Source organism: Gorilla gorilla, chromosome 23 (assembly GCF_029281585.2).
Source record: "Gorilla gorilla gorilla isolate KB3781 chromosome 23, NHGRI_mGorGor1-v2.1_pri, whole genome shotgun sequence".
NCBI lineage: Eukaryota > Metazoa > Chordata > Mammalia > Primates > Hominidae > Gorilla > Gorilla gorilla.
Genome location: NC_086018.1, coordinates 44,410,171 through 44,435,652, shown reverse-complemented (window position 1 = coordinate 44,435,652; position 25,482 = coordinate 44,410,171). Strand labels below are relative to the sequence as shown.

At 55.9% G+C, this 25,482-nt stretch overlaps 1 protein-coding gene across 2 annotated transcripts in view; it reads left to right on the top strand.

The window, feature by feature from the left end:
- Nucleotides 1-25,482, top strand: part of CELSR1 (cadherin EGF LAG seven-pass G-type receptor 1) — a 182,005-nt gene that overhangs the window by 117,614 nt on the left and 38,909 nt on the right. For both annotated transcript variants that reach the window (XM_055374360.2, XM_055374359.2), the window contains exons 6-12: nt 13,256-13,413; nt 14,470-14,633; nt 15,150-15,275; nt 15,868-16,034; nt 23,189-23,374; nt 24,454-24,567; nt 25,307-25,481. In XM_055374360.2, the coding sequence (XP_055230335.1) occupies nt 13,256-13,413; nt 14,470-14,633; nt 15,150-15,275; nt 15,868-16,034; nt 23,189-23,374; nt 24,454-24,567; nt 25,307-25,481 (1,090 nt within the window). The remainder of the gene's footprint in view (nt 1-13,255; nt 13,414-14,469; nt 14,634-15,149; nt 15,276-15,867; nt 16,035-23,188; nt 23,375-24,453; nt 24,568-25,306; nt 25,482) is intronic.

The following is a 25,482-nucleotide window of genomic DNA, read 5'->3' as shown; positions in this document are numbered from 1 at the left end:
GCTAAACTTTTACAAAGTTAATTAAGCCTTGCAAAGTATGTAAAATCCTTATGATAAAGGAGGTGGCCACACAGGCTCATAATTTTGCCCCCAGGGCCTTGTTGGCTTTGCTTCTGTCTCATAGGAAGTTCCGTGTTTAAGAGGAGGGGATGGGGATGCTCCCCAGGTGTTCCATGGCTGCGTGAAAGGTCACGCCCTTCGCGAGCTTCCCTGGCTTCTCCAGCCCCGGCAGGTGTTCTGTCAAATCCACTAGTGGGGCCTCTGCGAAGGCAGTCTGCACGTGCTCCCATCAGGTGGTGAAGTCGGCGGCCACTGCCTTTACTTACCCTGCATCTCGGACTCAGGATGTTCCTGCCTCCTTGAGCCCAAGTGATGGGGGCATAGAAGCCGACAGAGGGGTCTTCAGGTGGCTAGCGAGCTCTGCCAGAAAGGTGGTGCAGGGCCTTGCCTGCAGGCGCGGTGGCAGGTGGGGGCTGCCCCGCTGCTGCTGTGTGATGTGACAGATAAGTCACTTGGTTTCCGTTCCCAAACACGGGCCTGGTCAGGTGGTAGAAAGTCACCTGCTATGGAAACGTGGTGATTCCCGGAGGCAAGCGCCGCCCCACCCTGGGCCTTTGTGTTACAGAACCCTGTTATGGAAAGTCGCCCCAGGGCTGGAGCAGCCCTCAGTTTCACGCCTGGCTGAGGTTGCTTCCTGTCTGGCATCATAGCCACTGTCCTCCAGCAGCCTATGTCTCACCCCCATCCTTCCCACCCCACCCAACCCCTCACTGCTGGGGCTCTGAGATGCACTGTGCCACGGCTGCCTCCCTCCCCTCTCTGGGCTCCTGGCCTTTCCCGCCTCTGCCACCCCAGCACCTCGGTAGGGAGGGTGGTGGTGGCTGAAGTGTACTGGCTGATGTCCTGTCTTGTGCCAGGCTCATGTGTGTCCCCCACGTGATCCTCATGTTAGCTCCTGGAGGAGGAGGTGCTGTTGCTGTTTCACAGATGAGGAAACTGAGGCACAGAGTAGATGATGGGAGGGCCAGGTTTAGGCGGAGCCATAGACCCAGCATCTCTCACCCACCCGTGTATCCGCTGCTCTGGGACGTGCCATCCCAGGGCTGTCACGTTTTCCTGCCGTGACCATCCCCGGCCCCGACCTTCTCCCTGTCTTTTCCAGGCGCTTCCATGCTCTGTCCCCCAATTCAGCCCTCTCCCCACCTTCACCTTATCACACAGATACTGAGCATGTCACCCCTTAGTGGCCTGCAGGCCAGGAGGGAGGGAGGCTGGTCAGAAAGGTCATCAGGGCAAGAGGAGGCAGGGGGACTGACCGCAGGAGGAAGGGGGTCCTGCAGGCCCAGATCGAGGACAGAGAGGGGACTATTAGGTCTTTACAGGAGCAGGCCATGACTTTGTATGAGCATGTGTTAGTGTGCAAGACTGTGTGCATGTGTGCGCAAGGTGAGTGTGCACAGGTGAGTATATTGTGCAAGCATGAGCACGAGTATGGGTGAGCATGTGTGCACACAAGTGTGTGCTAGTATATCTGTGTGTGCACATGCAAGTATGAATGACGTGAGTGGGTGTGTCCACATGTGTGCACACGTGTGAGTGCATACGTGAGTGGGTGAGTACACATGTGTGTGGGTGTGTGCACGTGTGTGTGAATAAGCACACGTGTAAATGTGTGGGTGAGTGCACATTTGGGTGAGCATGCACATGTGGGTAAACGTGCACATGAGTGCACGAGTGGGTGAGTGCATATGAGTGCACACGTGAGTGCACATGAGTGGCTGAGTGTGTATATATGAGTGCACGTGTGTGGGTGAGTGCACATTTGTCTGGGTGAGAGCATATGTGGGTGTGAATGTGGGTATGTACGAGTGTGGGTAGGTGTGCGCATGTGAGTATGAGCGCACGTGTGGGTGACTGCACATTTGAGTGTGAGTGTGGGTAAGTGCACGTGGGTTTGAGTATGCACATGATTGTGGGTGAGTGTACACAAGGGTGAGTGCACGTGTGCGTGGGTGAGTGTGCATGAGTTTGGGTAAGTGTACGTGTGAGCGTATGAATAAGTGCACATGAATGAAGGCACGTGTGTGGGAGTGCACATGTGGGTGTGAATGCGGGTATGCACGTGAGCGTGGGTAAATGTGCACGAGTATGTGTGCATGGGTGAGGGCGCATTCGAGTGTGAGTGGTGAGTGTGCATGGGTGGGTTTGAGTATGCACGAGTGTGGGTGAGTGTACACACGTGAGTGTGAGTGGGCGAGTGTACACATTTCTGGTAAGCTTTTTCTGCTTGCTCAGAAAAGTCATTTTCGAGGGAACTGTAGCCCACCTGCCATCCTTCCTGAAGCTTTCTCCTGTTTTTCCCGGGACACTCAGGCTACTATGTAGTGGGGGCTGAGGTCAGAGGCCCCATCCCAGGCACCCTGTCCCGGTGCCCGTGTGGAGGAGGCCCCGGGAGGCTGCAGCTCGGAAGTGTGCGTTCCTCCTTGTCCCGCTTGTCAGGATTTCTCTAGCTGGGAGTAGCATTAGGATTGAGATGCCTCCCACCCATAGAGGAACATGAGTGAGCTTCTTGTTGGGTGCTTGAGGGTCCCTCAGGTTGTACCAAGCAATTTTTTGCCTATAAAATCCCCAAAAGAAGGAACGTGTTGCTTTCCAAGAAGGCGCTGTATCTCACTGCATTTTGGCCCTTCATTTGTCATTGGCAAGAAGACCCCCCTCTGAGCAAATCCCCATATAATTCCCAGGCTCCCAAAACACCTGGGGGAGTAGCCTGGCCGCAGAGGTGACCTGGTCCCGATGGCTGAGCCCCAAAGGAGCAGGGCTGAGATGGCCCTGGCTTCTTCCTGTGGAACTGGGGGCTTTGGTCAAGGGTCTGGCTCAGTGGGGGCTGGCACGGTGCCCTGCTGGATCATTTCCAGAACAAAATTAACTACCACGGGGATCATGGAGCTCTGTAGGAGGAGCTTATCTCCGTCCAGTGCTGAGCACGCATGTGCAGGGGACTCCTGCCTCCGGACCCACGGTTCTTGTGTTTCCAAATGTACCGTATACGTCCATCAGGAAGGCACAGAGCTCCTCACTTTTGTCTTTGGCCAGAATCATCGGGGAAACGGGTTAGACCCCCATGCCTGAGAAATAAAAGGCTTTGTGTGATTTCTTTAAGAATCTCTAGGTGACCAGTTGGTTCTGACCTTTGTTGAAAACTTTTCTAATGCTCCCACAATAAGCCTAATAGCACCGTGCATTACTTTCTTGGATAGTTGAATAAATGGAGGAAATGGCGGGCCAGTGCCCGAACTCCGAGCTGCAGGTGGCTTTGCGTCTTAGCTCCTGGAGAAGAGCCTGCGGGTTCAGCGGAGAGGCTAATTGCACGAGTTGCTTACTTGCTGCTTTTTTCTTTAAAGATGTAAAAACCAACTTTATGATTTTATGTTTTATTTTAATTAATTTATTTATTTATTTTGAGGCGGAATCTTGCTCTGTCGCCCAGGCTGGAGTGCAGTTGTACAATCTCAGCCCACTGCAACCTCCGTCTCCCGGATTCAAGCGATTTTCCACCTCAGCCACCCAAGTAGCTGGGATTACAGGCCCCCACCACCATGCCTGGCTAATTTTTTTTGTATTTTTTCAGTAGAGATGGGGTTTCACCTTGTTGTCCAGGCTGGTCGCAAACTCCTGACTGCAAGTGATCCGCCCACCTCAGCCTCCCAAAGTGCTAGGATTACAGGTGTGAGCCACTGCGTTCGGCCCCTGTATTATGTTATTTTAATATAGGGAAGTATTAAAACAGCAAAACTTGAGAAAACCACTTGCATGTTATTTTGCTTTTCTTCACATCTTTTCAAGAAATAACAATAGCAGCAGGCATGGCTGCAAGCACTTCACACATGTCATTCATTTCGTCCCACGAGGAAGATGCTATTTTTACCCCCAGTTGTACAGCCAAGTCCTGGCATGCAGGGAAGTCATGTGACTTTCCCAAGTGGGGGCAGGATATGGACCCTTGGCTTTAAGGACGTGATGTTCGTTGGATGCTGTGGACACTGCTGTCCTGTGAGCCCCCCGCCGGCCTTGGGCCCGCCCAGCTGGACTCTGAGTTGAGAATGAGGATGATAGTAATATCAGCCACGCCAGCTCAGACACTGCACAGTTTCAGATCCGTCCTTTCATTTCATTCCCAAACAGCCCTAGAGATAGCAGCTATGCACTTACCCACTTTCTAGAAGAGTCTGCCTAGGCTCATAGAGTATGTCTTCTGCCCCAGGTCCCTGGCAAGTGAGGGATTCAGGAGCACCTGTCCCCCTCAGCCAGAGTTGGGCAGAGGAACTTGAGTTCCCCTTACAACCTGGGATAGTGTGGAGCTGCCCTCCCCACCCAGTGGCCCAGTGGCTCAGCTGGGCTTCCAGATGGTTTGCTGCTCACGGCCCTGGGGGGATGCCGCACCCTTAGAGCCAGGTCATCAAAAGCAGCCGGCAGCCCCTGTGTAGAGGGTGGCTACCTGGCGGAACAGGGTCCTGTTACCTGCCTAGGGGTATTGGGACCACCAGGAAGTAGCAGCTCGGTCTGAGGTTTGCGTTCTGGCAAAGTCCTGTCCGAGGCTCCTGGGAGTCCAGTTTGAATTCTGGAAGGTTGCGTGCATCTGCGTGAATTTGCTCCTCGTGACCCTTCCCACCACTTTCCCAAGCAGCTTCGGAGAACTGCAGTGGCTGCCTCCGAGGGAGGGCTTGTCGTCTCCATGCCAGAACTGGCATGGGGTCTTGCCCACATTTCCTGGGGCATTTGTTGGCCAGACAGGCCTGAACCTTGTCATCTTGAGAAATGACAGCATGGAACGTTCAGCGCTGCAGTTTGACTCTGTACAGACATTCCTGAGGTCCAGCCATCTGTGAATTCTTTGATATGAACGTTGGTTAATCATTTCTGACACAGAGCATGAATTCATTCATTTCCTAAGACGTGCCCCTCCCACCCCCACACCGCCTTCCCCTGCTACCTTCCCCAGCATTGAAACCGTACCCCCACCGGCCTCCCAATGCAGAATCGTCTGCAGCAGGTTAAAAGGCTGGAGAAATGTGAGCACTTCGTAAGGACCAAACGCTTTTGTGCGCACACAAAAACTCCCAGCACTGCGTAGAGCGGCTGAGTGGAAGCCAAGGGGGAGGGCCTGCTTGCAGGGAAGAAAATACCTTGAAGGAAAATAAGAAGAGGCTGGACCCCAGGGATGACTCCTGGAGCGGGAATCCGGATCTGCACAGCTTAGCGCTTCTGGGCCACTCCTTGCAGTGCTCAGCGGCACTGTAGGTTTTTTCTCAGGTGGCTGCAGGAGTAAGCATGTGGCCTTTCCTTGCTGGCTCTGTTTCCGCCTGCCCCAGTGAGCCTGTGCTGGCCAGGGTTGCCCGCCAAGGGGTGTAGAGGCACCGTGGGCAGCCCCTGCTGTCTCCAGTCACTGTGTGCGCTGCCTGCCTTGCTCGGCCTGAGTGACCAGGTCCAGCTACTGAGCTTTACGTCCTGGAAGCGAGGCCTGGGAATTGAGGCCTTTCCTGCAAGGGGTGTTGGTGCAGGGGTTGGGGGGGTCCTCTGGGCCTGGCCGGTTGCTGCGCAGTACCCAGCTGAGCCCTGGAAGGGCAGGTGCCGGGGCGCTGGGGCCTCCACCGTGCTGGCCTTGGCCCATCCTGTGCCCGGCGCCTTCCAACACAAGAATTGAGAAAAAACTCAGACACGACCCTGTGGCCCCCTTCATTCCCACGCTGTCTTTTTCTTTTGTATAAATATGTGGCAAACTTTAAAAATTGCTCTTAGAGGCCGGGCGCGGTGGCTCACGCCTGTAATCCCAGCACTTTGGGAGGCCGAGGCGGGTGGATCACAAGGTCAGGAGATTGAGACCATCCTGGCTAACACAGTGAAACCCCGTCTCTACTAAAAAATACAAAAAATTAGCCGGGCGTGGTGGCGGGCGCCTGTAGTCCCAGCTACGCGGGAGGCTGAGTCAGGAGAATGGCGTGAACCCGGGAGGCGGAGCTTGCAGTGAGCCGAGATCGCGCCACTGCACTCCAGCCTGGGCGACAGAGCGAGACTCCGTCTCAAAAAAAAAAAAAAATTGCTCTTAGAAATGTGAGGAGGCGGTTCGTCTGTCTCATTCCTTATCCGCCCCCCCCCCCGCCCCCCGCAACCTGTACCATTCATCGCCAGCTGTGACCCAGCCAAGCCACCAAGTGCTTTTCCTGGCTGGACACCGCCACGCCAGTGCCCTGCGGAAGCTGCTTGAGCTGCTTTCTCTGTGTAAAACTCAGAGGCGGACGCACCACCCCACAGTCTGGAGCTGTTACCACCACATAGTCTTTTCTCTGCCCCGCCTCGTGCTCCACGCCGGCCTTTCAGCCGAGACGTACTTTGTCTTCCTTTGACAAAAATGGATGATCTGAGCCCAGATCACACACATCTGCTGTTGTCTTCACTTATCCCCATTCAAGCCGCCTGTGTAATTGTCCACGCGCCTCTCGACCCCTCCTGGAGAATGTTCACCTCTCTGACTGCGTTTTATCACTCATAGCCACCTGGCAGGAAGGCCAAATAATGCATTTTCTCTCCATGTCAGGGAAAAATTGGAAGGATCTTCCCGAAAGTTCTTCAGGTGGAGAGTGGCAGGGGGCTGGTGAGGGGGGGATGCCCACCCAGGAATCTTTTTTTTTTTTTAATTTTTTCCTTATTGAGGTGAAGTTCACATAGCATAAAATTAAGCTTTAAAGGGGCTTCTAGTATATTCAGAGTATTGTGCCACACCACCTCTATTGAGATCTAAAATGTTTTCATGCCATCAGTTGACCAATAGTAACTTTTTAAAAAATAAATATTTTCATCACCCAGGCTGGGTGGTGCGGTGGTTCACGCCTGTAATCCCAGCACTTTGGGAGGCCGAGGCGGGTGGATCACTTGAGGTCAGGAGTTCGAGACCAGCCTGGCCAACATGTTGAAACCCCGTCTCTACTAAAAATACAAAAATTAGCCAGGTGTGGTGATGGGCACCTGTAGTCCCAGCCACTTGGGAGGCTGAGGCAGGAGAATCGCTTGAACCTGGGAGGCGGAGGTTGCAGTGAGCCGAGATCATGCCACGGCACTCCAGCCTGGGTGACAGAGTGAGATTCCATCTCAAAAGAAGTATTTTCATCACCCCATACCATTAGCAGTCACCCCCCATCCTCCTCCCTGAGCTCCTGGCAACATCTGTCTGCTCTGTGTCTGTGGATGTGCCTGTCCTGGACATTGTGTAGGAATGGAGTCACGCGGTGCATGGCCTTTCGTGTCTGGCTGCTTTCACTGAGCGCGATGGGTTCCGGGACCCCCGCACCGTCGTGTGTCAGTGCTTTGTGCCTTTCGGTGGCTGGGATTCCGGTGCAGGGATGGGCCACAGTTTGCCCACTCATCTACTGATGGACATTTAGGTGGTTTCCACTTCTTGTGAGTTGTAAATAGCAACGCCGTCAACACTCAGGGACTGGTTTTTTTTTTATTTTTTATTTTTTATTGATCATTCTTGGGTGTTTCTCGCAGAGGGGGATTTGGCAGGGTTACAGGACAATAGTGGAGGGAAGGTCAGCAGATAAGCAAGTGAACAAAGTTCTCTGGTTTTCCTAGGCAGAGGACCCTGCGGCCTTCCGCAGTGTTTGTGTCCCTGGGTACTTGAGATTAGGGAGTGGTGATGGCTCTTAACGAGCATGCTGCCTTCAAGCATCTGTTTAACAAAGCACATCTTGCACCGCCCTTAATCCATTCAACCCTGAGTGGATACAGCACATGTTTCAGAGAGCACAGGGTTGGGGGTAGGGTCACAGATCAACAGGATCCCAAGGCAGAAGAATTTTTTCTTAGTACAGAACAAAATGAAAAGTCTCCCATGTCTACCTCTTTCCACACAGACACGGCAACCATCCGATTTCTCAATCTTTTCCCCACCTTTCCCCCCTTTCCATTCCACAAAACCGCCATTGTCATCATGGCCCGTTCTCAATGAGCCGCTGGGCACACCTCCCAGAGGGGGTGGTGGCCGGGCAGAGGGGCTCCTCACTTCCCAGTAGGGGCGGCCGGGCAGAGGCGCCCCTCACCTCCCGGACGGGGCGGCTGGCCGGGCAGGGGGCTGACCCCCCCCACCTCCCTCCTGGACGGGGCGGCTGGCCGGGCAGAGGGGCTCCTCTCTTCCCAGTAGGGGCGGCCGGGCAGAGGCGCCCCTCACCTCCCGGATGGGGTGGCTGGCCAGGTGGGGGGCTGAACCCCCACCTCCCTCCCGGACGGGGCGGCTGGCCGGCGGGGGGCTGACCCCCCCACCTCCCTCCCGGACGGGGCGGCTGGCCGGGCGGGGGGCTGACCCCCCCACCTGCCTCCCAGACGGAGTGGCTGGCCGGGCAGAGGGGCTCCTCACTTCCCAGTAGGGGCGGCCGGGCAGAGGCGCCCCTCACCTCCCGGACAGGGCGGCTGGCCGGGCGGGGGGCTGACCCCCCCACCTCCCTCCTGGACGGGGCGGCTGGCCGGGCGGGGGGGCTCCTCACTTCCCAGTAGGGGCGGCTGGGCAGAGGTGCCCCTCACCTCCCGGACGGGGCGGCTGGCCAGGCGGGGGGCTAACCCCCCCACCTCCCTCCCGGACGGGGCGGCTGGCCGGGCGGGGGGTTGACCCCCCCACCTCCCTTCCGGACGGGGCGGCTGGCCAGGCGGGGGGCTGACCCCCCCACCTCCCTCCCGGACGGGGCGGCTGGCCGGGCGGGGGGCTGACCCCCCCACCTCCCTCCCGGACGGAGCAGCTGGCCGGGCAGAGGGGCTCCTCACTTCCCAGTAGGGGCGGCCGGGCAGAGGCGCCCCTCACCTCCCGGATGGGGCGGCTGGCCAGGCGGGGGGCTAACCCCCCACCTCCCTCCCGGACGGGGCTGCTGGCCGGGCGGGGGGCTGACCCCCCCACCTCCCTCCCGGATGGGGCGGCTGGCCGGGCGGGGGAGCTCCTCACTTCCCAGTAGGGGCGGCCGGGCAGAGGTGCCCCTCACCTCTCGGACCGGGTGGCCGGCCAGGCGGGGGGCTAACCCCCCCACCTCCCTCCCGGACGGGGCAGCTGGCCAGGCGGGGGGCTGACCCCTCCACCTCCCTCCCGGACGGGGCGGCTGGCCGGGCGGGGGGCTGACCCCCCCCACCTCCCTCCCGGACGGGGCGGCTGGCCAGGCAGGGGGCTGAACCCCCCACCTCCCTCCCGGACGAGGTGGCTGCCGGGCGGTGACGCTCCTCACTTCCCAGACAGGGTGGCTGCTGGGCGGAGGGGCTCCTCACTTCTCGGGCGGGGCGGCTGCCGGGTGGAGGGGCTGCTCACTTCTCAGACGGGGCAGTTGCCAGGCAGAGGGTCTCCTCACTTCTCAGACGGGGCGGCCGGGCAGAGACGCTCCTCACATCCCGGACGGGGCGGCAGGGCAGAGGTGCTCCCCACATCTCAGACAATGGGCGGCCGGGCAGAGACGCTCGTCGCTTCCCAGATGTGATGGCGGCCGGGAAGAGGTGCTCCTCGTTTCCTAGATGGGATGGCGGCCGGGCAGAGACGCTCCTCACTTTCCAGACTGGGCAGCCAGGCAGAGGGGCTCCTCACATCCTGGACGATGGGCGGCCAGGCGGAGACGCTCCTCACTTCCCAGACGGGGAGGCAGCCGGGCAGAGGCTGCAATCTCGGCACTTTGGGAGGCCAAGGCAGGCGGCTGGGAGGTGGTTGTAGCGAGCCGAGATCACGCCGCTGCACTCCAGCCTGGGCACCATTGAGCACTCAGTGAACGAGACTCCGTCTGCAATCCCGGCACCTTGGGAGGCCGAGGCTGGCCGATCACTCGCGGTTAGGAGCTAGAGACCAGCCCGACCAACACAGCGAAACCCCGTCTCCACCAAAAAAATACGAAAACCAGTCAGGCGTGGCGGCGCGCGCCTGCAATCGCAGGCACTCGGCAGGCTGAGGCAGGAGAATCAGGCAGGGAGGTTGCAGTGAGCTGAGATGGCAGCAGTACCATCCAGCTTCGGCTCGGCATCAGAGGGAGACCGTGGGGAGAGGGAGAGGGAGACCGTGGGGAGAGGGAGAGGGAGAGGGCAGGGACTGGTTTTTGAGTTCCTGTTTTCAGTTCTTTTGGGTATACGCCTGGGGCCGGTGGTGCTGGGTCGTGTAGTAGTTCTGCGTTTAATGTTTTGGGGAACCCCGTCTGTGCGTCTCAGGTCACCCACAGCACCGTGTCCATGCACTCCCTGCCTCCGTGACACTTGCTGGCCTCAACCGCAGAGTGGACGGTTAGCCTGCGTGTTAAACCCACACTCGCCGAGAGACGGGAGAGTGGACAGTTAGCCTGCGTGTCAAACCCACACTCACAGAGAGGCGGGAGAGTGGACAGTTAGCCTGCGTGTCAAACCCACACTCGCCGAGAGGCGGGAGAGTGGACGGTTAGCCTGCGCGTCAAACCCACACTCACAGAGAGGCGGGAGAGTGGACGGTTAGCCTGCGCGTTAAACTCACGCTCGCCGAGAGGCGGGCATTTTAAACCAGGGCCTCACTCAGCACCTATTCAGGGGTGACAGGAGAGGGATGGGCCATTGGGATGCTGTGATTTCTCCTCCGAGCAGCAGGGACCTCAGACCCCACAGATCCCCCCGCTTCTCTGTGCAGCCCTCCTGCTGGTTCTTCCAGCTCTCCACCTGAGAACATTCGGCTCTTTCGCCAAAAGTGCTGTTACTTTTGACCCAGTGGCCGCCGGTGGGTGTCTCTGGGAGTCAGAACCGAGCAGCACATGCTGGGCGCTATCAGAGACCGCTTACTAAACACCCTGTGCCTGCTGCTCTGATTCACGAAGGCCAGACTGAAGTCAGGTGTCCTAGCAGTGGGTGTCTCACATGAGTCAGTGCCACTCGAAAAACAAGCGTGGATTGCATTGGCTTTGTCTTTTGCCTCCAGCTTTCTTTATCCTGCTGTTTTTGCTTGAATCCGTAGCTCTGAGCCATTGATTACCAGCAGCAGTTTACAGCAACTGCAGTTTTGTAAACAGCAGCTTAATGTCATGAAAGCCTTCCCAGTGTAAATGCTACTTACGCCCTTCCTCCAGCAGTCTCACGCCCAGCCCCAAAAATGTAAATTATAAGTTGTGAAGATAATGTGGGGCTCACACAGTGAGGGGAGGTTCTCCTTTCCCTGAGATCGCATCTCACATTTAAGCGTCCCGTAATGGGCACTTCCACGCGTTTTCCAAAGTGGGCCGCGTTACAGAGCGAGAAAACAGATGATTTTTAATGCACTCACCTACCTGTTGCTTAACCAAAAGTGGAGTCTTTAAGGAGACAGCGTGTCAGACCTTGTGATTTCATCAGCTGATGTAAAAGAAAAATGAAACCGGTGATCCATGCACTCGAATACCAGGGCTCATGGTAGAAGCCTCCCTTGGATTTACAGAGAAGGGCGTGTGGGAAACTCACGTATCTCTGTTGATATCATCCTCAATTCCCTGTAACACAGAGAGGATTTGTGTTCTAATAGTAAATCGTTATCTTGCACAAAAAGAAGTTGAGGTACGGTCATGGGTCTCACCCACGTTAGATGATTGGATAAGAGGGAGGAGAAGCCTCAGCTGGGGTGGCCACATACAGTTGTGCAGGCTGCCTACTGCACAACTCCAGGCAGGGCGTGCTGCCTGGGTGTCCAGGGTCCCCTGAAGTCATGCAACTTGGCCATCTGGCTGAGCTCCTGTTTCCAGTTGTGTGTCCTGCTTTTCAGCCTCGTTTCCCTGATCAAAATAGATACTTTGTTCCTATTAAAAACTGAAGATTTATTTTTGAATGAACTATGTGGTTATTTTCCTATTAAAAGGCACTGAGGATGATTTAATTAAATTCTACGTTTTTACAACGATCTATTTCCATGTTTTATAAAGAAGCATGAGATTGTATCATGCTATAAACTCAAACTGACCCCAGAACTATCAAGAGGAGGCATCGAACCCATCCTTTATAGGGGTGGTGGGAGAGACCCTGCTGGGACTGGAAGAAAAGGTTCTCTCTGGGGTGGAGGGCTCTGCTGCGCATTGTGTGCCAATTGTGGGGCATGGTGGCACTTGCCTGGCGATCTCCTGGCTCATGATCACGGCCACCCGCGGGATATAGGTCTTGTTATCCAGGTTGTGCAGATGAAAGACATTCTGTTGCCTGTCCCGGTTGGAGCTGGCACCAACTGTGTTTCTGGAACTTTGAGACCCACATGCTTAAGTTCCGTGGCCAGCGTGGATTGTGTAGGGCGGGTGCTGCTTTTCCTCCTGGAAGGGCGTCTGAGGCTGGCTGGGTGGATATGCTTCGTGTCCTGGGAGGGGCTGACCAGGAGCTGACACCTGTGAGGGCTGTCTGGGGAAAGTGGGCTTGTCCCCGGATGGCAAACCATAGTCTCTTGGAGAAGGGAAAGGTTTCACCCGAGGTCACTGATTCCAGAAGAACTCTTGTACCCAATCCTGGCCCAGAGAGGGAGTTCCACACCTTAGAGGGGAGATGTGGGGCCGTCTGCAGGCCGGACAGTGGCCTCCTGGTGTCTGTACTCCAGGAGCACGAACCTGGCCAGGCGCCGTGGTCAGGAGGACACCCCCAGAAGAGCAGAAGCGGGTGTTCACAGGAGGGGCCCCAGGACTTGGGTGTTGGCTGCAACTTCATTTCCTGGGGCCATTATCACAAAGTACCACGGACAGGGTGGCTCAAACAACAGACATGATTCTCTCTCAGTCTGGCGCCTAGAAGTCAAGGCGCGGGTAGGGCCTTGCCTCCTCCGAAGGCTGAAGGGGAGGACCCTTCCTGCCTTTTCCTAGCTGTTGGTGGCCCAGGTGGCCCTTGGCTTGTAAACAGCCGCTCCAGCAGCTGCCTCCACGGTCACGCAGCTTCTCCCTGTGTGCCTTTGCGTCTCAGCATCTGTCCTCCTAAGAGAACACCAGTCATCTTGGATCAGGGCCCGCCTACTCCAGGACGTCGCATCTTAGCTAATTCCATCAGCACCAGCTCTTTGTCCAGACCAGGCCACGTTCTGAGATTCTGGGAAGCAGAACTTGAGGGGGCATTGAGCAGCCCAGCACAGCTAGTTTGGGGAACTAAAGGCCGGGGGCTCCTCATCCCTTGTCTACGTGCCACCCACCCTGTGCCATGTCCCCCTCGCTCTATGAGTGACAGGTGCACCTGCTGAGGGCACTGGCAGAGAAAACGCTGACACCTTCTGTGCTTTCTCTTCTTACAGCCCAACATCGGCCACCTGGGCCTTCCCCATGGGCCGTCCGGGGAGAAGATGGCCGTGGTGACGGTGGATGATTGTGACACAACCATGGCTGTGCGCTTTGGAAAGGACATCGGGAACTACAGCTGCGCTGCCCAGGGCACTCAGACCGGCTCCAAGAAGTGAGCATCCCAGGAGGGGAGGCCCTGGGGGTCCATACCCCCAAACATGCTCACCCTGCGGCCTTCCCAGGGCAGGGCCCCACGTAAGCACTCGGTGCAGTGCCCTGGCGACCTCATTCCAGGCTAGAGTCAGACTCCCTGTCCATGGTTGGGGCACCTTCCCTCTGACCTTCTAGAATAAGTCTCCCTAAGTATGTGTCAAGAGTGGCCAGGCTGACCCCAGGGTTGTGATGGCCGGCCTGCAGACCCCAAGACGGTCTCCAGCCCCATCTCCATGGATCACTGGCTTTGTCCTCGCAAATTCTGGTACCTGGGACTCCAGGACTCTGTTAAGTGAAGCACTGTGTCAGCCAGCTAGTCCCAGAGGCTTATGTTTTTTTGTTGTTTTGTTTTTTTCTGAGATGGGGTCTCGCTCTGTTGCCCAGGCTGGAGTGCAGTGGCACGATCCTAGCTCACTGAAGCCTTGACCTCCTGGGCTCAAGCCATCCTCCTGCCACAGCCTCCCGAGTAGCTGGGACTACAGGCGTGCACCACCAACCACACCCAGCTAATTTTTGTATGTTTAGTAGAGACCATCCTGTTGGCCAGGATGGTCTCGATCTCTTGACCTCGTGATCTGCCCGCCTCAGCCTCCCAAAGTGCCGGGTTCTCATTTTCTTCTGGCCTCCCTTCAAGTCCCTTCCTTTTCCTGGAAGATCTCAGAGGCCAGAGTAAAGTATAGTCCCTGCTGGCCTTGACCTGTGCTCCCTGCGCTCACATCCTGTCTTGGTGTGGACCAGCCTGGGTGGGCGGGGCTTGGTGGTCACTGGTGAGCGTGAAACACCCAGATCGTCAGGACTGAACGCAAGTGTGAGCAAACGGCACAGAGAGGCGTGCGGAGCCAGTAGCGGCACCAGACACAGGAGCCCCCTCTGACTCTGGCCTCTCCCCGCCTGTCTGCTTGATTTCTGAAGTAGTTATGGTGGCAGAGGCTACACAGAGGCAACTGCGGAGCCCAGCCCGCCGTGGCCGCCTCTCGCCGCCCTGATGTCACAGAAGATGGCTTTACCTCCCCAGGTCCCTGGATCTGACCGGCCCTTTACTCCTGGGGGGTGTCCCCAACCTGCCAGAAGACTTCCCAGTGCACAACCGGCAGTTCGTGGGCTGCATGCGGAACCTGTCAGTCGACGGCAAAAATGTGGACATGGCTGGATTCATCGCCAACAATGGCACCCAGGAAGGTACGGGTGGCCATCAGGGCGTCGGAGCTGCCGCAGTGACATCTGTCTGGATGTCGGCAGCCACACAGAGGTCACTGCTTGCAGATCCCTGGGGGGCCGTGTTTTCTTAGAAATGTATGTGTCCAGCTGTGGGCAGCTCCTGGGATGGAACCCGGAGTCCAGGCTGGAGATGTGCATCTCTGCAGTTCCTGCATCTGCAGTTTGGGGTTGCCTTGGCACTGCTGGCCCAGCCAGCTAACCCGAGGTGCACATGATCCTAGGGTCTTGCACATGTGTCACCAGCTGACCGGGCCGGCTGCCATGATGGCCTGGCGTCCCAGCATCTCCAAATGTGGTCAGTGCGTTCAGCACCTTCTTAGTTCCCATGTTCCTGCTGTTGCCAGAGATGTTCAGACCTGGTCTGACTTCTGTCCAGCCCTGGGTCCATTCCGTCATGGTTTCCCACGCCACGTCTGGCGCTGGGGACCCCGGGTGGTTCCTTCGAGTCAGGCTCTGCCGCACGCTCTGTGTTGCCAGGCTGCGCTGCTCGGAGGAACTTCTGTGATGGGAGGCGGTGTCAGAATGGAGGCACCTGTGTCAACAGGTGGAATATGTATCTGTGTGAGTGTCCACTCCGATTCGGCGGGAAGAACTGTGAGCAAGGTGAGTGGCCGGCATCGTCCAGTCCCCCGGTTGCGGCGGCCTGGGAGGCATTGCTCCTTGATGTGCCCGGGACCACCGTGAGGGGACTTCACATCCAGGTCCGGCAGCCTCTGGTGGCATATGCTGCATTTACTGTGGACTCACACCGCCCTCTCCAAGAGACTGTCCTCTGCAGAGCCCCTGCTCCTGCTTCTGGGGTCCCCAGTCCCTCAGGTGTGGGGTGGGACAGGTAGGCTGGGCCGGCAGAGCCCAGCCCCAGCACCCCAGCCACTGAGCCCAGGGATCCTGAACCCGCCCCCGTCTGCCTCCTGTCAAGCCTGAGAGCCCCTTGCCGCGCCCATCTGTGGCTGGGAGCCTGCAGATCTTCATGCTTCCCAGGAAGGAGGCTCACGTCCCAGGGTGGGCTTCTCTGGAGCCCACGTGGCTGACTGTGAGGGCTGGATGCATCACAGAGGGGAGGCTCAGGCCCACCTTCGTGTTAAAGTGAAAAAGGCCCAGGCCTAGCCTGCAGGCCCATCCCCCGCCCCTGCAGCCAAGTCCGCGGCGGTGTGATTTCGGGAGACACCTGAGGTCCCTGGGCCTGTGTCCGCAGCCATGCCTCACCCCCAGCTCTTCAGCGGTGAGAGCGTCGTGTCCTGGAGTGACCTGAACGTCATCATCTCTGTGCCCTGGTACCTGGGGCTCATGTTCCGGACCCGGAAGGAGGACAGCGTTCTGATGGAGGCCACCAGTGGCGGGCCCACCAGCTTTCGCCTCCAGGTGACTGGGGCCCCGTGCCACCAAGGCACCTGCTAGGTGGGTGCCCGAGGGAGGGACCCAGGCGCTGGGCTTCCTGGTGCACACTCGGGCACCTGCTACTCGCCCTTCCTCCAGCGCCCGCCCCTGGGGTTCTCCGAAGAGGAGGAGGGGGAGTGTCAGCCCTTTCTTTCCTCTGGGAGGTGGAGACAGAGCGAGGCAGCATGGGGCTGGGCCAACCCTGGGGCCCAGCAGAGCTCAGCGGCAGTTCTGGTCTCCCTCTAGCCTGAGGGTTTGGCTGGAGCGTGGGCATTGCAGAACTGAGGGAGGTGCCGAGCCTTCAGGTGGAAACAGTGGGCCTCACCAGTTAAAGCTGCAGCCAGGTGCAGGCCGGGGTGGTGGCTCATGCCTGTAATCCCAACACTTTGGGTGGCGGAGGCGGGCGGATCACCTGAGGTCAGAAGTTCGAGACCAGCCTGGCCAACATGGTGAAACCCCATCTCTACTAAAAATACAAAAAAAATTAGCCAGGCGTGGTGGTGGGGGCCTGTAACCCCAGCTACCTGGGAGGCTGAGGCAGGGGAATCACTTGAATCTGGAAGGCGGAGGTTGCAGTGACCCGAGAACGTGTCACTACACTCCAGTCTGGACGACAAGACTGAGACTCCGTCTCAAAAAGCCACAGCCGGGTGGTGGTTGGCACCAATGCACGTCCACTTTCTCTGGGAGCTTGAGATGCCTCAGCCCAGAAATGCCTAAAGCCCCGCTCTGTCTCTGTCTGCCTGTTTTCTCTGTCTTATTGATCTTTACTGTTTCGTTTATTTGAAACAAAAGTTTATTTGTTGGATAAAAATTCCAAACAGCTTTTAGAAGGTGATTCGAATGCACGCTTTCCTCCGGTTTTCTGTGCCACACGGTTTCTACTCGCATCTTCCATGCTCCGTAGACACTTTGTTTGAGAAACAGTTATGAGCCCTGTCTTCTGTCATCGGGCTGCCCTTCTGCCACACCCTCCGCCGCATGAGGCAGCCATGGGGACCCTCCCCAGGAGGGTGCCCGGCCCTCGGCTTGCCCTCTCGCCCCTCTGCCTGTGCATCTGAAGGTCATTCCCGTCTGTAGTGATGGTGGGGCACGGGCGCTCTCCTGTAAACCCAGCTGCTGTGACCCTTTCTGATCAGGGTCTAGCTCTGAAAACTCACTGGGCAATTCTCCCTCCTAAAAAGCTCCCTTTATGTCTCTCCTTAGGCCTAATTCTCATCCCCTGGCACGGGAGTGGCCTGTGGGAGCCGTGCCTGAGCAGGGCGCTCTGTCTTGATTTGACAGATTCATAACTGAGTTATTCCTTCCTTCATCCTAGGTTTTTTTTTTTTTTTTTTTTGAGATAAAGTTTTGCTCTTGTTGCCCAGGCTGGAGTGCGACGGCGTAACCTCAGCTCACTGCAACTTCTGCCTCCCAGGTTCAAGCGATTCTCCTGCCTCAGCCTCCAGTGTAGTTGGGATTACAGGAGCTCACCACCACACCTGGCTAAATTTGTTGTATTTTTAGTAGAGACAGGGTTTTGCTATGTTGACCAGGCTGGTCTCGAACTCCTGACCTCAGGTGATCCACTCGCCTCAGCCTCCCAAAGTGCTGGGATTACAGATGTGACTCCTATGCTTTTCTCCAAGTTTGTGTGTGTGTGTGTGCGCATATCTCCGTGCAAGTGTGTGTGCATGTCAGTCTGTGTATGTGCATCTCTCCATGCGTGCACATTTGTGCATGTCTGTGTGCATGTGGCTGTATATGTATGTGTGTGCACGCATGTGATGAGACCTGGGTGCACACAGTCTCAGAGCAGCACTGACTTCCTTCTGGTTGTTCATTATCTCCAACCAGAGTGAGCCTGGGGCTCCCTCCTGACCTCCCTTCAGCGCACAGAGATGCTGCCCTTAGGTTAGCCTCCTCTCCTGCCTTGGGGTCGGCCACACGGGAACACTCACCCTGTTCTCCCAGGATGACCCCCCCAGGCTCCTGCGGTCAGGAAGTCCCTCCCAAAGCGGCGTCTGGGCTGCGTGTCCTCCGCCATCAGCTGTGTGCCGTGCGGAGCCATGCCTTATTGCCTTTGCTCCGTTGGGCTCTGGGCCTTCTTGTGCTGCCCAGTGTGTCCTGGACACCATCCCCCATCAGGGGAAGCTGGGCTAAGGTCAGATGGTGAGAGGTGAGATGGATTTTACGGAGTTCTGCTCCAAGCTCTCGTTCCACACACGGGAAACTGAGGCGTAGAGGTTCTTCACTCGGGACTCTATGGTTCTTTTACTGCCCAGGTTCCTGGGACGGCCACAGGCCCTTCTCTGTCACTCCTAAGGACAGCCCATCTAGAAACAGTTCTCTGTAGCCAAGATTGGCATGAGGGTTGGCGGGTGGACAGAGGGACTGCCCAGGACATGCCCTCCCCATCATGAGTGCCTGGTTGGAGGGTGGCGGGGGCAGGACCGAGAGTGCTCCCAGCGGGCTGGTGGAGGTCAGTCCCTCAGCAGATCAGCGAGGGCTCAGGAGATGGGTCGGGGCTGGGGCAGGAGCTCAGGCCTGGACAGGGAGCCTCCTGTTCCTCCCCATCACAGCTCGGGAGAATTTTCCAGCACAGACCTCTCGGATTGCCTGGAAGGTGTGGTGTGCGCCAGGGATGATTACAGCTGGCCTGTGGGCCCTTGTTAAACCTGTAATTTCATGAGTCTCCCAGGCAGCCCCAGAAGCTTGCTCCAGGCCAAAACTTGGCAAGTGCGGTGCTGCCTGGGGATGGTATTTTCTGTGTGGTGGTTTCACTGTCAGAGCAAATTAAATTGGCTGTTGGATGCGGGTGATGAACTGGAGCTTGCAGGTTGTCATTTGGCAGTGGGGTCTCTGTAGGAAAAAAGTGCGCTTTCAGCAGGAATGGTGCTGGAAGCCACAGACTGGTGCTGTTTGTGTAATTACATCATGGAGGGCTCATCCAAAAATTAGGAATTTTGCCAGGGACTACAGCCAGCCCTCCCTGTGGAAGTCTGGGTGGCTGGAGGGGTGGCCTTGAGGGGATGCTGCAGACCCCATTGGGCACCCAGAAGGCCCCCAGGGCAGCTTGCAGAGGCCGGTCAGGCACACGTTACCGAAGGTTCTGGGGGATTTCTCCTTGCCATTATCAGCTTGCAGGCCTCCCGTGGGCCTGTGAGCTCTGTAAAGCAGCAGTTTGGCTGTCCCTCAAAGGATGTCCCCTGTGCCCCTGCCACTGTGGTGGGACAAAGAAGACTCCATTGTCATCCCACAGCCCAAGCAATTTGGATAATTGCTCTTGGGCACCCAAAATCCACCCACCTTGTCAGGTGGGATAACCTTGAGATTGCTGAATGCCTCTTTGACTGAGAGCCGGGGACACACTCAGTTACCTCCCATAAAACAGGTTCATTCTGTGGATATCACTTTTGTTTGTAGATATAACATCACTTTTATCACTGATCTGCTCACTTTGGAGTTCTTTAAGCAAGAACAATGCAAGAGATGGCAAAGGAATTTTTTTTTTTTTGGAGACGGAGTCTCGCTCTGTCACCCAGGCTGGAGTGCCGTGGCATGATCTCGGCTCACTGCAAGCTCCGTCTCCCAGGTTCATGCCATTCTCCTGCCTCAGCCTCCCGAGTAGCTGGGGCTACAGGCGCCCACTACCACGCCCGGCTATTTTTTTTTTTTTTTGTATTTTTAGTAGACACGGGGTTTCACCGTGTTAGCCAGGATGGCCTCGATCTCCTGACCTCGTGATCCACCCGCCTCAGCCTCCCAAAGTGCTGGGATTACAGGTGTGAGCCACCGCGCCAGCCTATTGGTTTTAATTATTGTTTTTTTGTCTTTGTCTTCTCACTTACTGAGAGAAGTTAGTTACAAATCTACCTTGACTGTAGATTTATCTATTACTTCTCTTAGTAATCTTGAGTTTTGCTATACAGATTTTGAGGCCAGGTTATTAGGTGCATACAAATTTAGAGTTGATTTATCTTCCCAGCAAATTGACTTGGTTATCATTATGAAATTCCTCTTTTTCTGTAGTGAGGATTTTTGCCTTAAGTCTACTTTGTCTCATATTAACATAGCTATACCATTTTTCTTTTGGTTGGTATTTATATGATGTATTTTTTTCTATCCTTTTACTTTCAACATTTTCTGTATCCTTATATTTCAGGTATAATATAAGCAGTGTGCTAATAGTTGTTTTTCTAAAATCTAGGCTATTTTTTGAAGTTATCTTTAAATATGAGCATCTTAGGTTAGTTACAACCTTGTTTTCTGATTCTTCTTACATGTACTTAAACATGGCCGTTTGACCCTTATGTCTGTAACACCTACACCCAGAAGTAAGTCTAATTGTCTCACTGAGTCTGTTTCCTTGAAAGTTTTGTGGTTCCCAGTGTTATTTTTGAGTCTGTCTGATGAATCTGTGGTCTGTTGCCACTCTTCCTTGCTTCTCTTGGTTTTCAAGCATATTACCTTATATCCTCGTATACTTGGTATTTTTTATTGAGTGCTAGACATTATATTGAAAAACTAGAGAGCATTTGAAACTAGAATGGGGGCCAGGTGCAGTGGCTCATGACTGTAATCCCAGCACTTTGGGAGGCCAAGACAGGCAGATCACCTGAGGTCAGGAGTTCGAGACCAGCCTGACCAACATGGAGAAGCCCCGTCTCTACTAAAAATACAAAAAATTAGCTGGGTGTGGTGGTGGGTGCCTGTAATCCCAGCTACTCGGGAGGCTGAGGCAGGAGAATCACTTGAACCTGGGAGGTGGAATTTACAGTGAGCTGAGATTGTGCCATTGCACTCCAGCCTGGGCAACAGGAGTGAAACTCTGTCTCAAAAAAAAAAAAAGAGAAACTAGAATGGGGATGATGGGGATGTCATTATCTTCCATGTTTGCTTCTGGCAACCACTAGGAGCACTTGCCCTCCCAGAGCACTTGAATGCAGTCACAGACTTTTGTGTTTGTGTGTTTTTGAGACGGAGTCTCGCTCCATCGCCCAGGCTGGAGTGCAGTGGCGTGATCTCGGTTCACTGCTACCTCCGCCTCCCGAGTTCAAGCAATTCTCCTGTCTCAGCCTCCCAAGCAGCTGGAACTACAGGCACCTGCCACCATGCCCAGCTAATTTTTTGTATTTTTAGTAGAGGTGGAGTTTCACCTTGTTGGTCAGGCTGGTCTCAAACTCCTGACCTCAGGTGATCCACCCACCTCGGTCTCCCAAAGTCAGAGAGTTTAATGCATTCACAGACTGAGGTGGTTCAAAGGTGGGCTTCCAGTCCTGCAAAGGTGGCTCTTTTTCGTTTTTATCGTTAGTGTAAACCCCTCAGGGTTCCAACCAGAAGCCAAGGAACAACCCTTGGCAGTCCATGAACCCCAGTTTTTAGTCCTCCAGCCCCATGAACCTAGAAAGCTTTGAGGCATCTTGAGACTCTAGGTCACAGGCGACTGATGGAGCGTCCTACCACCTGCTGATAGGGCTGAAGAGTGCCAAGGAGGGCAGGGGTTTCAGGTACCTGGCAGCCGTGACCTGACTGCACGCTCAGCCTCCACTGTGTCTTCCAGAACCAGCTGACGGCCTTGCAGGGAAGCACATGCCACGCTGTTTTGCAGATTCTGTCTTTTCCTTGGTCGTGAGCCTGAAACTCTGTTTTGCCTGGAGCCACTTCAGTGTCTTCAAACAGACATTCTTTAATATTTTGTCTCGTGTTCGTAGGTGATTTCAAGAGGAGAGGTGGTTCAAATTGCCGAGTCCTTTCTTAGGAGATCTAAGATTTTCACGCTGCCCTTGGCCTACCTTATTTTAAAATATGAGTGTTTTAGGCCAGTTGCAGTGCTGATTTTTGTTTTTTTTCATACATGTAATTAAACACAGAGGATTAAATCTTGTCTTATAAAGTATAATGTTTACATCCAAAAATAGGAGCCCAATAGTTACCTGAATCGAGCTGGGTCCCAGTACTTAAAAGCCTAATGGGGCTTGTTCTTGGCCCTTCCCTTACTTGACCTCCGTGAAGCGATTGATCCTTTTTCCCGTAGAATAAGACAAGCAGTTCTGATCAGTGTTAAAGGCAACAGCAACAAAGAACAACTTTGCCTATACTTTTTTTTTTTTGAGACAGGTTCTCGCTCTGTCACCCAAGCTGAGGTGCAGTAGTGCTACCTAGGCTCACTGCAAACTCTGCCTCCTGGGCTTCAGTGATCCTCCCACCTCAGCCTCCCAAGTAGCTGGGATTACAGGAGCACACCACCATGCCCAGCTAATTTTTGTATTTTTTAGTAGACACGAGGTTTTGCCATGTTTGCCAGGCTGGCCTTGACCTCCTGGCCTCAAGCAATCCGCCCGCCTTGGCTTCCCAAAGTGCTGAAATTACAGGTGTGAGCCACCACGCCCAGCCAACTTTGTCTAATTATTATTATTATTTTGAGACAGAGTCTCGCTCTTGTCTCCCAGGCTGGAGTGCGGTGGTGCGATCTCAGCTCACTGCAACCTCTAGTAGACTCCCAGGTTCAAGCGATTCTGCTGCCTTAGCCTGCGGAGTAGCCGGGCTTACAGGTGCCTGCCACCATGCCTGGCTAATTTCAGTATTTTTAGTAGAGGCAAGTTTCACCATGTTGGCCAGGCTGGTCTTGAACTCGTGACCTCAGGTGATCCGCCTGCTGTGGCCTCCCAACGTGCTGGGATTAAAGGCCTGAGCCACTGCTCCCAGCCAACTTTGCCTAATTTTTTTTTCTTTAGACCAAGTCTCGCTCTGTCACCCAGGGTGGAGTGCAATGATGCAATCTCAGCTCACTGCAACCTCCACCTCCCGGGTTCAAGCAGTTCTCCTGCCTCAGCCTCTGAGTAGCCAGGATTACAGGCACCTGCCACCACACCTAGCTAATTTTTGTATTTTTAGTAAAGATGGGGTTTCACCATGTTGGCCAGGCTGGTCACAAACTTTTGACTTCAGGTGATCCACCCACCTCAGCCTCCCAAAGTGCTGAGATTACAGGCCTGAGCCACCGCACCTGGCCAACTTTGCCTAATTTTTAAGCCTATCTTGTATCTGGTGCCACATCATCAGTCTCCTTTCACAGCTTCCTTGTTTAAGTGACTGCAAAACGTTTTCTCTTTCATTGTCATTGTACCAATCAGTCGATGTGGCTCTCCCTGCTCCAGATCCTGAACAACTACCTCCAGTTTGAGGTGTCCCACGGCCCCTCCGATGTGGAGTCCGTGATGCTGTCCGGGTTGCGGGTGACCGACGGGGAGTGGCACCACCTGCTGATCGAGCTGAAGAATGTTAAGGAGGACAGTGAGATGAAGCACCTGGTCACCATGACCTTGGACTATGGGATGGACCAGGTGAGCTGTCACCTGCACCTCCTCTGGGGATAGACCCTTCCTCCAGCCCAGGGAAAAACAGAATGACCCCTTGATGTGCCAGGACCCGCCGGAGACCTTGTGGATTTGGGGAGGCACTTTCTGGGCCCCCGCAGGTGGGCTTCTGTTCTGCCCTGTACTGAGGTCACTGGCATCTTCCTCACCTCCTTCATCCAGATGCCCCGCCCCCGGCAGTCAGCAGCTGACTTCCTCCAGCTGTATTTCTCATCATGATGCTGTTGGTGCCTTCAGCAGTGGTTTCTTTTAGCAAAGCCATCTTGAGCAACGCCTGCAGGCTCAGCACCGTGTCTTTAGGGTACTGAAGTAGCAATGCTGGGGCCTGTGCCCTCAGAGCATGGATGGGGAGCAAAACTGGGAGAGCAGTGAGACCCAGGTCCTGGACAGGCCTGTGAGACACCAGGGAGCCACACCTGTCCCAGGCAGGCAGGTGGTGTTATCCCAGACAATGTTCAGAACACTTAACCAAACTAGGTTTCCACAGTTTGCAGGCCGGTAACCCAAGATGTTGTCTGTGAAATGCCCACACACTTAAGGGGCGACCTGGGATCTCCAAGAGCTCTTGGAGCCAAGGCTCATCTTACAACACAGACCTGGGAGTAAATAGGTGTGTTGCAGGCACCTGCCCTTCTGGGACTGGATCTCAGCCGAGATCCTCTTGGGTTCCCACAGTGTTAATGAGTGAGCGGATTTCCGTTCACTGCAGTCTTCCTGACTCGCCAAGCTCTCTGTCACAGCGTGGCTGGTTTAGTGTTGTGCCGTTGATGGAGGCGGGACAGTTGCCCACGCTGACCCCACTGGCTGCCTTGGCTAGGCTGGGGCATGGACACCCATCCTCTGGCCTGGTCCCCTCGCCCTGGTCATCCCAGCCAGCCTCGCTGTCCAGCTGGGCCCAGCTCTCTCTTTGGAGGCCCAGATGTCCTCAGGCTCTGCGGAGTTTGTTGAAGTGACTGTTTAGGCTTCCAGTGTATCCTTCCCATCTGAGAGACGTTTCTAGGATGGTGGATGCAGCCCTCAGAGCCCCGGCCCCTCTCTCCACACAGAACAAGGCAGATATCGGGGGCATGCTTCCCGGGCTGACGATAAGGAGCATGGTGGTCGGGGGCGCCTCTGAAGACAAGGTCTCCGTGCGCCGTGGATTCCGAGGCTGCATGCAGGTACGTGGGGGTGGTGGGGGGTGGGAGGGGCCTGCTCCTCACGGGCAGCTCCGAGGCTGGCAGCACCATAGGTGGTTCCGTTGGTCAACCTGTTAGCTTTCAGCGAGTGAAGAATTTGTCTGACAGGCGTCCCCACTTTAACAGCTCCTGTTTCCTCTTCAGACCCATCCTCCCCTGCGGTTCCCCTTGGCATCCGGGCCGTCCCTGGCCCCCCCAGCTCCCCACCGCCATGCCAGCCACCTGCCCCCCTCTGCCTGTGTGAAGTGTCCTGAGTCGAGCCCCTCGCCGCCACCCCCACCCAGTTCAACCACAGACGTCACCCAAGTGGGCCCCGTGCCTGTCCCCTGGAGCCAGGGGTTCCAGCTACGGCCGAGGGAGCTGCTCTAAGTGGGCCCCGTGCCTGTCCCCTGGAGCCAGGGGTTCCAGCTACGGCCGAGGGAGCTGCTCTGAGTCGTTCAGCTCTCAGCCCCCTCGGCAGGGACATCCACTCCTCACGCCCCCACCGCGCACCCCAGGAGGTCAGGCCAGCGTGCCCTCTGAGCTCCTCACCCAGCCCTCCACTGCACTCCGGCCAGCAGGCCGTGGGGCAAGAGGAACAACCCTGCCCGCCCCAGCTCTGTAGATAAATGAGGCGTCACAGATGAATGCCTCACAAGGGACCAGAGAGGTCTCAGGGTTCCCTTAACCCCTACGTACCTTTCCGGGCTCCTGTAGCCCCAATGCCGTTTACTTAATGCAGGGAGTGAGGATGGGGGGGACGCCCACCAACGTTGCCACCCTGAACATGAACAACGCACTCAAGGTCAGGGTGAAGGACGGCTGTGATGTGGAGGACCCGTGTACCTCGAGCCCCTGTCCCCCCAATAGCCGCTGCCACGACGCCTGGGAGGACTACAGCTGCGTCTGTGACAAAGG